The sequence below is a fragment of the Chelonoidis abingdonii genome, chromosome 9 (genome assembly GCF_003597395.2).
Source record: "Chelonoidis abingdonii isolate Lonesome George chromosome 9, CheloAbing_2.0, whole genome shotgun sequence".
Lineage (NCBI taxonomy): Eukaryota > Metazoa > Chordata > Testudines > Testudinidae > Chelonoidis > Chelonoidis abingdonii.
In genome coordinates, this window is record NC_133777.1 from 48,067,634 (window position 1) to 48,082,069 (window position 14,436).

At 52.7% G+C, this 14,436-nt stretch overlaps 1 protein-coding gene across 1 annotated transcript in view; it reads right to left on the reverse strand.

Moving 5' to 3' along the window:
* Positions 1–13,856, reverse strand: part of CSPG4 (chondroitin sulfate proteoglycan 4) — a 31,148-nt gene extending 17,292 nt beyond the window's left edge. The window contains exons 1-4 of the mRNA XM_032799837.2: positions 13,696–13,856; positions 6,707–10,291; positions 4,893–5,372; positions 4,089–4,265 (exon numbers count right to left, since the gene is read on the reverse strand). Of these exons, the coding sequence (XP_032655728.2) occupies positions 4,089–4,265; positions 4,893–5,372; positions 6,707–10,291; positions 13,696–13,830 (4,377 nt within the window). The 5' untranslated portion in view covers positions 13,831–13,856. The remainder of the gene's footprint in view (positions 1–4,088; positions 4,266–4,892; positions 5,373–6,706; positions 10,292–13,695) is intronic.
* Positions 13,857–14,436: the final 580 nt, after the last annotated feature.

Consider the following 14,436-nt stretch of genomic DNA (forward strand, 5'->3'; position numbering starts at 1 on the left):
GTTTATTTCTGGGCTATGTTTTTAGCAGCACGCCCTGGAGGGATGCATATGTACATGTGAAGGCAGCTTGGTATTGCGGGAATGCACTGTAATGGACTGGGTAATAATAACAAGCCAACAGCTGAGGCTCCCCCCCACTCCCGCATCCCACTCTTGCAAAGCAGCAGACACAATGGCCCTGCTGTCCCGCCAGAGATGCCCTGCTAGCTCTCTGCTTGAGTTTCGCCCAATGCAGCAAGTGCAGGGGCGCTTGTGAATGGGTGTTTGCCCTCCCCAGCTGAGTGCATCCTTTGAGAGTTGGCAAGGCAGCAGCGTCTCAGCGGAGCGAGAACAGGTGGGTGAGGTGGCTGGTCCTTTCTCGTGGCTGGAGTGCAGGGCTCTGCCCACGTTCCCGTTAGAGAGCGCGGCTTCCGTGCTGTGTCAGAGGGGCAGGTTGAATGGGATCCAGAGCATTAACCAGGCAATTATAATACTCCTGGACTGTAGCACCTGTGATGGGGAGGGGAGGCACTGCTGCGAGCTTGGCAGAAAAGGGATTAAAATGCTCTGTGACTAGAGGAAGCACCCGCAGTGTCTGGAGCACAGGGGCTTCCTGGGTAGCAGGCCCAGGCCAGCTCTGGGGAATAAGTTCTCCCCAAGGCACTATTAGAGGGATGTCTGTGGGGAGCTTGGTGCTGAGTCAGGGACTCTAGCTGGGGCAAGGGCTGGAGCTGAGGATTGTGCTTGGCTTCAGCTGCCCTGGATGTGTTTCTTTACCGGGTTTGAGTTTGGCCTTAAAGGTGCAGGGCTGTCTTTACATTCACCATTTTCCTTTACCATAAAGCTTGCCACAGGTGGTTCAAACCCCTCCTTGGGGTGCAGAATGTTTTCCTGCTCCCACCAGCCATTCAGCTCGCCAGTCCCTAACTGAGCCCCGCGATCCTTTGTGTGGCCTAGCGTGCAGAGCACTGGGTGGGGACTCAGGAGACCTGGCTTCTAGTCCCTGCTCAGTTGCTGGCCTGCTGGGTGACCTCAAGCAAGTCACAGCCATGCTCTGTGCCTCAATTTCCCCATCTGTACAATGGAGCTACTGCTACTGCCCTCCTTTGTGAAGTGCCCCGAGATCTGCTGATGAAATGTGCTAGACAACAGCTAGGCAGTTATTATTGCACACAAAATACAAAGGCAGACAGAGAGGTGAAGCAATTTGCCCCAAGTCACACAGCAAGTCAGTGGCAAAGTTGGTCCTGAAGCTCGGAAGTCCTGGCTCCTACCCCCTCCTCTGGCCAGGCATGCACACTCGCTTCTCTCTGAGTTTTGCTTTTCACCTGCAGCTCCCTTGACTTCAGCTGGAGTTGGGGGTGCTCAGCCCCTCTATGAATCCAGCCCCAAGTTATAGGAACAGAAACAAATTTTGTTAAATTAATCCTTGTGCTGCTGATGAATAGTGCGAGGGCTACTTCCTTGCATTAGGGCCAGGGACTGGCTCTTTCTCTCCTTCGTTGGGCCAGGCTGGGAGCTCTCCAAGCTCACCTACCATTCGCAGGGAGCCCGCAGGACTCTGACTTGGCTTGATGTTAAAGCAGGTGCTTCCCTGGGGACTTGGTATCACTGAACTTGCCCCACTGTATCCAGTGAGACTACCAGCAGGATAATGTTCCTGTGACTGTGCTGGGCTCTTACTGCAGTACTTTGTGCTCATAATACTGGGTATGATAGTGCTTAACAGGGCAAGCCAGCGTCATAACCCTGGTTAGAGACAGAGGCACAGACTAGCCCAGAGGCAAAGAGCAAGTTAATGGCAGAATGGAGAACAGAACCCAGAAGTCCGGAACCCTGCCTCCCACTCTAATCGCTGGAAACTCTGCTTCCCAAATGACATCATGCCCCATTTTTCCCCAAGGGAGGGAATTCTCCTACTGCAGAGTCTCTTGTTTGCCCTTGCGGGTTGATCTGCTGAGGGCAGAGTTTACCCAGGTATGTGTCAATAGAGCTGATGCCAGCAGTCAGGAGCAGGAAGTACCCTCAGCTGGGGGCTGGGGCTTTCCAGGCACAAAGGCTGCAGTGGCGCTGAGCCCTGGCCCAGATGCCAGCTCAGTGCCCTATCAGCACAGGAGTGAAACTGGGGCGGGGCCTCTATTAGATGATCATGATGTCTGACCTTAAGGAGTCAATGTAAAATCACCATGGAAGTGAGTCACACAGGTCAACCCTTTACAGAATCAAAGGCTGCAGAGTGGACAATGCTCCCATCTTGTGTTCACCAGTGGCATTGCAAGGCAAAAGATGGAAAAACAGATGTAAGATTTGACTGAGTTCATTTACCATCCAAGGAGCAGGTTTTTTTCTCTCATAAAAGCATCCAGGTCAAGGGTCAGTGTAAAAACTGCACAAGTAGCGCAACTACCTCAGTTCAACTGCTTTTTGCTTCCTCACACTTTGCTTTGCCCTGGCACTGCTGGCAGCTAACTCCTTAGCAGCTGGAGCCGAGACCCACAACTTTCCTTAACTACCAAGGGAGTCTTTTTGTTTTATAGTTTTCCTTCTCTCCTGACACCTGGGCTGGCATTTGACTTGTGAAAGCGAGTGGCTGATAGCCGCAAGAACAGGTGCTGGGCAAGCTTCCTGCAGCCCCGTTCTTTGGATCATCTTGATCTGGATCTGCAGGCCCCTGTGATTCCAGCCTTGGGATCCCCACACACAGTTCTACCTATGCACTTCAATCCTGACCTGCAGTGCCCCAGTGATTCCAGCCCTGTACCCCGCCCAGCTCTGCTGGTGCCCATCAGTCCAGACCTGCAACCTTCCCTGATCCAATATCCCGTAGGGACTAAAATACATCATTATTACACATGATAATATGAGTTGATTTGGTTTTCACCAAGGTCCTTGGGAGCAGGGTCTAATATACTAACACATGCTGCTGCACATGTCTTAGCAAATCTTTGAGGTGGTCAGCCAGTGGATCAGTGACATGCACCAGCATCAGCAAACCCAGGCCCAGGGCATGATTGCTGGTCACCCCTAGTCTGTACAAAGGGAAGCCTCGGATGCACACCTATCTTATGCATAAAGGAGAGATTCCAGCAGCACCAAGCTGCCTTCTCCTTTCTCTGCTCAAACCCGCTGGGGCAGAGCATGTCACACTCCTAATGCTGTCCTGGCCCAGTCCCCATCCCTGCCCCCTGGTAAGCCAGCAGTGTGCACTCAGCATGCAGGCTCACGTGGAGTCACAGCGTCTTCAGCAGTGGCTTGCCTCTTTCCCCCTGAGTTAGGCTGACATGCCCCAAAAGGCTTAGGGAGCCAGCATGAATGCAGGGTGCATTGCCCACTCCCTGGGTCACCCGTGGGCAGCAATAAGCTGTGTGCTGTGCTACCTGCTGTTCCTGCCCTGCTGCTGCAATGGCTCATCCTCTGTTCCCCACCCTGAGCAGTAGGGAAAACGGCCGAGATGTCGTTTGCAGAGGAGCAGAAGGGCAGAGTGAAACCTGGCTCCCCCAACCCCAGTGCAAGGTCAGCTTACCCAGAAGTGACTCTCTTCCCTGGGCTGAGTTGGAGGATGGCTGGGGATTGGACTCAGAGCTGGGCAACCAGGATGGGGGTGTGTGTGTGTGTGTGCACAGGCCTGGTGAGGGCTGTGTGTGACAGGGTATGGCATGGATCAGCTGCGATGCATCTCCAGACTGGATGTTTTCCCTTCCTGCATTGGCACCTTGGCAAGCATTAGGACACAGGACACAGCGACAGACCTAGGCTGCATGGAGCTGCAGCAGCCAGGATGGAATTCTCTTTAGTGGGAATGGGGGCTCTGTACTCTGGGGGTGGGGCAGGAGCAGTGCTGGGGCAGAGTAGGGCAGTGGGAGAAAATCCTACTGGTTAGGAGGAAAGGGCAAGGAAAGGGCAGACAGTAGTGGGGGGTGAGGCGATGGGGGCAGATTCCTTCTGGGTCTGATTCCCCCTTGGGGACTAATGGGTTGCAGAGGGGAGGGAGGAGATGCACGTTACTGCTCTGAGGGGGCAGGAGATGCTGCCCTGGAGGTTGTATGGCTGACAGCTTGGGTCACAGGAGCAGAGGTCATGGAGCTGTGTGTCCTGGCAGGGGAGGTTACCTGCAGCCCGGCGTTGATGGTGATTGTGGGCCTCTCGTCGTTGCGTGGCACGACAGTGATGGAGATGGCCTTGGGCTGGCTCTGCTGGTTGACCTCGGAGGCGTTGGCCACAATGGTGAAGCTATCGGCCAGGGACTCGCTGCCATCATGAATGTACTGGATGAGCTGCTGCTCCACCTGCGGGCAATTAAGGTCTGAGGAGTCTGGGAGGGGCTCACTCACTAGCAGGCTCCCCCGGGAAGCCACCGTGCGGGTGGCCCTGACCACTCCCTTGTGGAAGGATGCCAAGGCCAGTGGAACTACAGCAGGGGTAGCACAAGGCCTGTGCTCATCAGAGCAGGCTCGAGTGGAGCCATACAGGGAGCAGGTCATCTGAGCTGCCATGGGGAGCTGTGGGAGGAGGACTATGGTGATAGGCCTCAGACAGGCCTCCTGGTCTAAGCTGTCCATCCAGGATGATCCCATCCCACAGACCTGGCTGTGTGCACAACTCCCCCATCCCCTGACACTGGGGGAAGATCTGTGCAGGGACCAAAGGCAGGAGGTGACCCTCTGTGCACCTTGATCTCTGAACATGAAAGAAACGTGGATCCCCTCAGCTGCTGTGTCTGTTCAGCTTCCTAACCTTTGGTATCCCTGGGACCTGATTCTGATCTTGCTTTGCACAGGTGTAAATGAGGAGTAACTCCACTGGGATCTGTGGAGTTCCAGCACGGGGGGATCAGGATCAAGCTCCTGGGTTTTAACTTAGCACAAAGCCTGTCTAGACATATCAATCAGCCTCTGGAGAGGTCGGCTTCATACCTCATTCCAGGTGAAGAAGTGCAGATTGCCCTCTTCAGGTCTGACCATGTTCTGGATGATGCCGTGTCTCGGGGGCTCGGGAACCATGAACTCCACATTCAGGGCTGTGAAATAGGCGCTGGGGATGGTCAGGATGTCCGTGGAGAGGGTTATGGAGTTCCCTTCAGTCACTGTGATGTTGTGGATGTCCAGGGGGACTGAAAAGGGAAGGACTTCCAGGTCCACCACAATCCCCTCTAGGGTCTCTACCCCACTAGCTGTGATGTCCACAGTGAACTGGTCACTCTGCATGTCAGGCCCAGAGTGCAGGTAGAGCACTTGGCTTTCATTGATGTCCTCCTGGGTAAAGGACTGAATGGGGTTTAAGATGGGAGGCTCGTCGGAGGTGCCACTGTGGTAAACCATCATCAGGGATCCTAAGCGCGGGGGACTGGTCACCAAGTAGATAATCTCCTGAGAAGGGATGTCCTCGTGGACTACCTGTGTCCGTGAGAGAGAGAGAGTTTGCAAGGCCTGGTCCATTCCATCCTGTGGTGGGAGAGGCACTTCATTCTTTCTGGTGGGAGCAAGGTGTGACTCTTCCCCCACTCACACAGGGAGCCCGACTCTCAGGGGGACAAAAGTTCCTGGCTGTGCCCAAAGGGGTTAAAGTGGGAATGGTTTACAGAGCAGATGAGAGTGAGGCCTAGTCCATTCTGCTGAATACCATGGGCCTGGACTCTGTTGCCTAGTGCCTGGTTCATTTCCACCAGTGACAAGGGGTGTCACAGGCTACGACTCTGAGTAAGTATCGTTGTACACCCACTGGGCACTATGGGAATGGCCGTGCAAGGAGCAGGGCAATGGAGAATATTGTATTCAATTGGCTGGTTCTTCAGGCTCCTTGTTTGCAGTGTGGCTCTAACCTGAGAAGTAGCTCTGTAAAGACGGCATGGTGGGGTTCCATGCTCACTGTGTCTCCTGACCCCCAGATCAGATTTATGCAGATTGCAGCTACAAAGATGGGATTTGTAAGTAGCCAGCCTTGCAAACTCCCCTGAGATCTGAGAGACAAGTAGGCCTCTCCCCTTCTCACACATCAGCAGTAATTGAGGCTCTCCAGGGCCAATTGTGCCCCCAGATCTACCTGTGCAACACCATTATCTCAGTGACATCTGTGCCAACCCATCGAGACCTGTTGAGGACATAACCTCAGACAACAGGATTGCACAGGTTTAGCAGAATTTGGACTGCAGGATCTTCATTAGCAGTGCTGATGCACAAGATGGTATGGACTCAGTCTGACTCCCAGATCCCAGGGGGTGTTTGCAGGGCTGGGCAGTTAGAACTGTATCCACACCCAACCTTCACCACCCCGTCTTTTTACATGCAGAATGAGAAACTTTGATCTGGAAATCAGTGAGTGAGGATAACCTCGGAATCCCACAAGGCAAAAGTACTGGGTCATTCTTCACAGTAAAACCGCAGTTTAAGGGATTAATGTTCCTTGCACCTCTCTTTGGGAGCCCCGCAGAGCACAGTAACTCCAGCCCTCAGTTGTTTTCAGGGCTGATGTGTCTTGTGCAAGGCAATTATCACCATGTATTATCCTCCCTGTGGGAGACACCTGCATTCACAGATTATTAACCTGTCAGTAGGAAGGATGTGCTGGGAAAATTCCTGCCCGTTTTAAGCTCTTTCCCCTATTCAATTCTAAGAAGATCCTGTAGGATTTACTAGCAGAGTTTTGTTATCCCATGTCCTGTAGCCAGGAAGACACATGGGGGGAGGGTGAATAAAAGCATGGGAAGATACTCACAGAAGGTGTTACTTACCAGTAAATAGTCTTTCTTAATCTCAACCGGTTCTCCTTGGAAGATGTGTATCTTCTCGTGGTGGATGATGGTCAGGGGACTAGGATGGGTGTCCAGGAACACAGTGATTTCCATCGTGTCTTCTACAGCCACCTGGTTAGCTTCCACAGAGAACTGGAACTTGTCCTTGGCATTCCTGCTGCTGTTGTGCTGATAGATCACTTCTCCTGCCAGCAGATCCTTCTGGGAGAAGGAAGTCACTGGCTGGCCCCCTTTCAGTACTACCCCCCACCTTGGCAGGGTAGTTATCTGGAACCAGATTTCCTCGTCATTCCTTATGTCCATGTTGGTCTCCAAGCTGAGGATGGAGGAGTCAATGGTCCCCTGGCTCCCTTGGTGGATGACTAAGCCAGTGTTGTTGACAATTTGGATGTAGGGGTCTGAGGCTTGTACTTCCAGGAGGGCTGCAGTTTGGTGCAGGCCGTCGGAGACCTGCAGCTGTATCCAGCCCCGGTCTGCTCCGGAATGGACAAAGAGTATCTTCTTCTTCCTCAAGTCATCCTGCGTGAAGCGATACACCTGGCGGCTCCTGTCATCAATGGAAATGATGCTACCAAAGAGAATGTCCTTCCTCATCAGCACCAGCTGTGTGTCAGAGAATCCAGAGTCCTGGTCTGTGAAGGCGATGTCATTGGTGGTCAACAGGCGCTGCCCATTCCGCACAACGTTGAAGACCTTGCTCACTACCTGGACTGGCGGGTGGTCATTGACGGGCTGGATGGAGACTCTGAAGACACCTCTCACCTCCTCCGTGTCAGAGTCAGCACTACCCTCATCCTGCTTGACGGCCACAAATGGGATATCATCCTCTGTGGTCTCAGAGTTGTCATGCTGATACAGAAGCCTGCCCTGGAGAATGTCTTCATTGGTGAACTCTGTTATGACCTTCTCATGGGAAGGCCAGTTGGATGGTGTCCTCCAGACCAGCTTCCCATGCGTCGGCCCTTCAATCACCTCATACAGGTAGTCCATGTTATTCAAACTCCTCACAAAGAGGTGGTCCTTGGAGATGACAGCCTGCCCTCCTTCCAGGACAGATAGAAGGACATTGGTCAGGACAGGTGCATCTGGATCCCCCCCAATGCTTATCATATAGGTGTACATGGGGGAATACTGGGCATCAGCAGTGACACGGAACTGGAAAGAGTCTTCAGTCTCTTTAGAGTTTCGGATTGTTGCACTGTAGCTAAGGTGTTTTCTCTGCAGGTCCTGTTGGGTAAATCCAAAGCCCTCTGTCAGCCTGCTACCAAGAAGCTCAAGGTTCCCCTTTTTCGGTGCCTGGATTATCATGTAGTAGAAGGAAACTGGGTCAGAGCTTGGATCCTCCAATGCTGCTTCCATTTCTCTGGTAGTGATGTTTTGGTGCCGCTTATTCTTCATCTGAAGGGGGACCAGGGTCTTCATCTTGATGGTGGCCTTCTTGATCCTGATTAGGAAAGTGTTGTTTGATAAGGTCTTCTGGCCAACTTGGATCTCGAACCTCAGCTTCTCCATTACATCTTCCAGATGGTGCTCAGGATCCATGCTGAAGTACTGTATGCGCCCTTGCACAATGTCCTGCTGCTGGAAGGACTCTACTCTCTTCCACTCCCCTCCCATGCTCCCTTGCTTCTGGACTTCGCCATACCAGAGAGGCTCTGTGAGGCGATACAGGATGTTCACTCTTTGTTTCACGGCATTGGTCTCCACAGAGAGGTTGGCTGTGGTAATTGGAACGGCACTTCCTTGTGCGACAAACAGTCCAGTGTTGTTGCGCACTTGGATGTCAGGCTCTATAGCGATGACTCTTAAAGTGGCCACTGGGCTTCTTACCAAGCCATCGCTAACTTGGAAGATGACCTGTAATGCTGGGCCATTCTGGTGGACATAGACCACATTGCCTGTTTCCAGGTCCCTGCAGGAAAACTCTTCTGTGGGCACCCCAGGCTTAAAGTCATATTCCACGTAACCTTCTTCCATCCTCTTGCCGCCAAGCAGCTGGAATTTCAAACTGTCACAGGGTGTGTCGTCGTCAAGGGCCTGGATGATGTCCGTGCTTAGATGCTTTCGCGTGTGCTCCAGAATCACCATGAGGTCTCCATGGGGAAAGATCACCTGCGGGGCATCATTGATGGGATTAATCTTTATTGGCAGCAGGTATGTCTGGCCTTGCCATAAACACTCAGGAACCCCCTTTCGGGTTGTGACGGTTACCTCCAGCATCAGCTGATCCATGGGACCTTCGGAGCCATCATGAACATACTTGACTTTCCGATTTGCTATGTCTAGCAATGTGAATTTCCTTCTGCTCCTAGAGCTGTGGATGTCTAGTTCCAGCTGGCCATGCCTGGGTTCGTTTGTGACACTAAAGAGGACTTGAGACTGTCTGATGTTTGCGCTGCTTAGGTCTATTGTAGGTTGGGTATGTTGCCATTCCAGGAAGGCCGTGCTTCCTTCAGTTACGACCAGGGGACTGAAGTCCAGCAATTTGGTGAAGTTAGCAAAGGCTGGAGGGAGGTTGGGGTCAAGGTGGCATGGTTCTACCACCGGCCCTAATGCTTCCTGCCAAACAACAGGAGTTGGGGTGGTGGGTGCCTCATCCCGCTCATATGCGTCCTCATAATCTGAGTACTGCTCCTGCATCCTGCAGCCGGGTGTTATGTCCTTTGTGACTAGAGCATCTTGCAGGCTCTTCTTCTCCAGGTTGACCCTCAGGTCCTCCATGCAGCCGATAAAGGAGCTGTTGGCAGTGCTGCCCCCTGAAGTGAAAGCAAGCCGGCGTTCCTTTAGCCTGCGGGAGGCGTTTTCATTCATGCCGCCGACAAAGAGGCTGCCCTGGAGATCGAGGTAGCTGTGGATGCCCCTGTTGGAAGTCCTCGAGGCATAGTAGTCGACAAGGATCTCAAACTTGTAGATGTCCACATGGAGCTTCACATAGTGCTGCTGCTCGTCACTGATGAAGATGTTATTGTGCAGGATGACGGCCCCATTGCCTTTCTCCACCACCCCCCTCAGGCGCCCGTCATAGATCTCCAGGTATAGAAAGTCATTCTGCAGCCCCGACTGATAGATCAGGGGAGCGTGCTTGATGCTCGTCGTGATCACAAACTCGATAGTCCCTTCTTCCCTCGCGCTCCACCCCGGGAAAGCAATATAAGAGCGTGGGCCCAGGAAGCCGAACGGGTCATCTGGACCAGCAGAGAACTCCTCGCTGCACCCCTCTCGAACCTCGTGGAACATCGTAGAGGCAGCATCAGATGCCCATGGAGAGAGAATATTGAGGCCATTGAACTTCGCCATATGGAGGCAGCCTCTGAATGGAGAGCTGGACCCAGTGAGGTATGGCAGCTCCAGACTCCCTGTCCCACCCACATAGAGGCCGTACTGAATGTCCAGCTGCTGTAGGGGACCTGGGATCTCCACAGAGGTATTAAAGAGGCCATCCACTGTCAGAGTCATCCTACCGTCTCCCACCAACAGCTCAGCATCATGGGTTACTAGATTATTGAGGCGTGGCCCTGCTGGAGACTGGAACATCACTTCTTCTGAGCCCAGCTCTAGTCTGACCTGCAATGAGAGTGGGTGAAAAGTGGAGTTAGAACCTTGGGACAAAAGTCAAAAGTTCTCTGGGATGGACAAGGATACAGGGCTTGGCCTGGGTGTCCTTGTGCCTCAATGATCTCCAACTGCCAAGACAACCCCTTGGGGCAATGAGCCACCAGATAGAAGTCACAGCAGCCCTAAGTCTGCTCCCATTTATGCTGGGGACCAGTCTAGCTTTAGGCTGGCCTTAGGATAAGGACAGCTTAAAGATGGCTTAAAGATATCCTTGCTCTGCCCTCCCCTCTGGTTTTGCACCAAGCACAGCTCCACAGGACTGGGAGATCCAGACCTCTTTCTTTTTCTGTTATAAAGATATAACTGTTCCGGGATTGGGTGATGTGCTCTTGTCCTGTGAGCCCAGCACTGCAGAAAATGTTATGAGTCTCCAGCCAGACAACTAAAACTCACACATCAGAAAAAGCAGTTCCCTGCCCCAAAGAGCTTCCCATCTCTTTAATGTTAAAAAACAAAGAAGGAAATGAAATGCAAAAATGATGCCAAGCCAATTATAAGGTTGCATAGTTAAAATAAATTTTAAAAGGACTTATGTAATGCAAAAACAACCAGGGCCAATTTCTCTTCAAGTGCAAAAGTGCAAAGCTGCATTGAACTCAAAGGAGCTACACCCATTTGTGCCAACACAGAATTTGGTCCAAGGTTTCAAAAGCAATATTAACATGGCTTCTTTGCACATCCTGGAGACATTGACACAGGTAAAACTATATTAAGCAGCACATTTCAGAAGGAAAAACAGGAATAGGAAATACAGGGCAACTTACTAATGCCGCCTTAATGTTGCATTGATGCAGTTTGTTGCACCTGAATGCACAGGGCGATTGATTGCCACATAAAAAGCTCAGCACATGGCACAGATACAACACAGACCTGATAACTAATCTGTTCCCCCCATACTAGAATGGGCAATACGTTTGGGAGCTGTTGATAGCTGTTGGCAAGTGCTGGCTTTTGGAAGGTGGTTGCTGTGGATGTGCACATACGTGTAGACAGTTTAGGTAATTCAGCGATAGGTATTTCTCTGTTGCTTGTAACCGGGCTGTCTATCAATCTGTCTTGTAATTAAGCATGTGTCTGGTGCTCATCAGTTAGGGCTTGGGGGTCCCTTAGCCTGTGCATCTGTCCCAGAGCATAAGGAGAAGTCAGAAAGTCCTTTATGCCTCTGCACAGGCTGCCTAGACTAAACGTCTGGGTGTGCTGGGGTGAGTAGGTACCTGCGGCTCCCACCCTGGAATAAGGGAGAGGGGCATGGCAGGAAGTGGGTGGGGTTTGGCTCTACCTCTCCCCCAGTGTGCTGGCCTGCAGAACTGAACTGGGGTGGAGTAATAATTTATCGCTGGGTTTATAGGTGCTGGAATTAGGAGTTCTGGGGATGCTGCTGCACCCTCCTGTCTTGAAATAGTAACAAACACCAAATACATGGTTTCTGCCTTCAGCACCGCCACTATAAAAATTGTTCCAGCACCCCTGGCTGGGATGGTTCATCTAGGGTGGTAGAGTTGTGGATCAATCGATTGTCTGTCTGTCTGTCCTTCCCTCCCTTCTATCCATCCTAAGATACTCCCCCAGCCCCTCCACAGTATATCGAATTTGAGCACCAGACACTTTCTCTAAAGGCTCCCTTCTCTTGGCTCCCACCCTGTCTCTGGGCCTGGACCAGCAGCTCCCATCCAGGCTCATGTCTTGAGTAGGTCAGATGGGGGCAGCGTTTTGGAAGCAGTGGGGGCAGAGATCCTTACTGGCTGCAATGCTCTACCTCCCCCTCCCACACAGAGGAGACCAGCCACGTGCTGACTGTTCTTTTCTGATGTCTTCATTGCCTATGGGCTGGCTTGGTTCTGCTTCGTAACCACTGCTCTCCCTGCCTGCCAGAGAAATAGCAGGCTAGATTTCCTCAACCGTCCCCACAAAGAGCAACTTCGGAGCCGGGCTAAGTAGAGGGTTGGAGGAAGGAACCTGAGGGACGAGGCAGGAGGGATCTCTTCTGACAGATGGCCTCCATTAGAGAAACCTCAACCCATCATCTCCCAGGCGCTGCAGCCTGCCAGGCTCTGTAGTCCGTGGGGCAGCCCTGGTGGCTCTCTTGGGCCTAGAGAGGTGTGGGGTGAGGGAATATGTGTTGGGGACACTCCTTCTTGTTCTTTCTTTGTGGCAGACCCTGGTACAACCACAGAGACAGGGGTTCATCTCTCTGCCCCACTCACACCTGCGGCAGTCTGGGCCTTTTCCCAACTGGCATCCTGGATTTGGACAGCGAGTCACTTTTCTGGAGCTGCCCTACCCTGCTACCGGACTGTCAGCAGGTGCAGCATTAGCATCAGGCTCTTGTGCCATGCTTGCACAGCATCCTGACGGTTGCTACCTGAGCAGGTTACAGGTGGGCTTGGATTAAGGGCTTTCAGAGCTGGATAAGATAGCCCCCTTCGTAGTGAAGGTGTTGGGGGGAGGGATGCTACAGGCTCTGTCTGACCAGGATTAGCTGAGCTCCTGATTAGCAGCCAGGGAAAAGGTGGGAAGGGATAGCTCAGTGGTTTGAGCATTGGCCTGTTAGACCCAGGGTTGTGAGCTCAATCCTTGAGGGGACCATTTAGGATAAAAATCTATCTGGGGATTGATCCTGCTTTGAGCAGGGGGTTGGACTAGATGACCTCATGAGATCCCTTCCAGCCCTGATATTCTGTGGTTCTAAGACAGAGGGCCAATTAAAACAACTGTAGGGCTCAGCACAGATGGTGCAACCTGTTCTCAAAAGCACTGGGCAATAGGCCAAGACCCACCCTCCCTCCTGGAGTTTTCTACAAAGCTGGAGCTCCCTCCTGAGCTGGCTGTTTCTGGGACTTCCCCCTGAAGGATGTCCTGTCCCTCCTGTAAAAGCAGCAAAGAGTCCTGTGGCACCTTGTAGACTAACAGATGTATTGGAGCATGAACTTTTGTGGGTGAATACCTGCTTCGTCGGACACATCTGTCCCTCCTGCTCAGTGTCCTTTGCCTTAGATACATCTGCTTAGTCTGAGTGCTGGGGCGGGGGGGTAGCGCTGCTCTCCTGTTCAGGGTCCCAGGGCCTGGCCCCACAGGATGTTTTGTGGCCTTGGTTAGTATCCAAAGAGAAGACGCTGTCCTTAAAAATGTGCAGCGTGGGTGGACGTTACTGCCCAAATCACACTGCCAGACTCACAACTCTCCATTCCCCCAAGATCCCAGCCTCCCCACCGTGCTTCTCACACTGTGTCAAACCCCAAAGTAAGCAGATACAGCCCCAGTGATGTCAGCAGAGACCTGCCCGCTCACCCTGAGGCCAAATATGGCCAGTAACCTTGCTATGCGTGCTGCAAGGAGGAGAGAGTGTTGCTGACCTGCAGGACGCCAGAGCGGAGCTCCACCAGGAGATAGTCAGTCTGTCCTGCAGCCAGGAAGAGGAGCCCGCTCCGCTGGCTTGTTGAAAACTGCAGGTGGAGCTGGACTGTGCTGTACACCTCCACCAAGGGCATCTCCACATAGCCATCTCCAAAGAAAGAGGCTGAGAGGGAAAGAGAAGAGGTTCAGGGCCTGGGCTCCTGTTAGGTGACTCATCCACCGCATGGGGCCAAGAGAACCCCCCCCCTCCCCTGCAGAAGGGCCTCTGCCCTGTGACCTAGCCGCGAGGCTCCCTTTGTAGACCATCAGCTGTGTTCCTAGGCAGTCCACCAGAGGTTGCTGGTGAGCGACATGTGGCACACTCTCCAGTCAAAGAGGTGGACGTTTGGTCTACTGGACGGGGACTTGGGAGACCTGAATTCTATTCCCTGCCCTGCCACTGCCCTGCTGGGTGACATTGGCAAGTCACTTAACTGCTTTCTGCCTTTGCTTCTCCTCCCACCCTTCATCTGTCTTAGCTGTTAGACTGTACGGTCTTTGGGGTATGGATGGCCCAAGAGTACTTAGTCTCGATGGTGCCTAGCACATTGTGGCCCTGATCTCATCTGGGGCCTCCAGCACAACTGCATTACAACTGGGGCTGAGTGTCTTGCCCCCATAGCGCCAGCTGCAGCCAGGCCAGGATGAGAGACGGGGAGTTAGGGGTTAAAGCCAACTCTTTCACCTGGCAGTGCACAGCA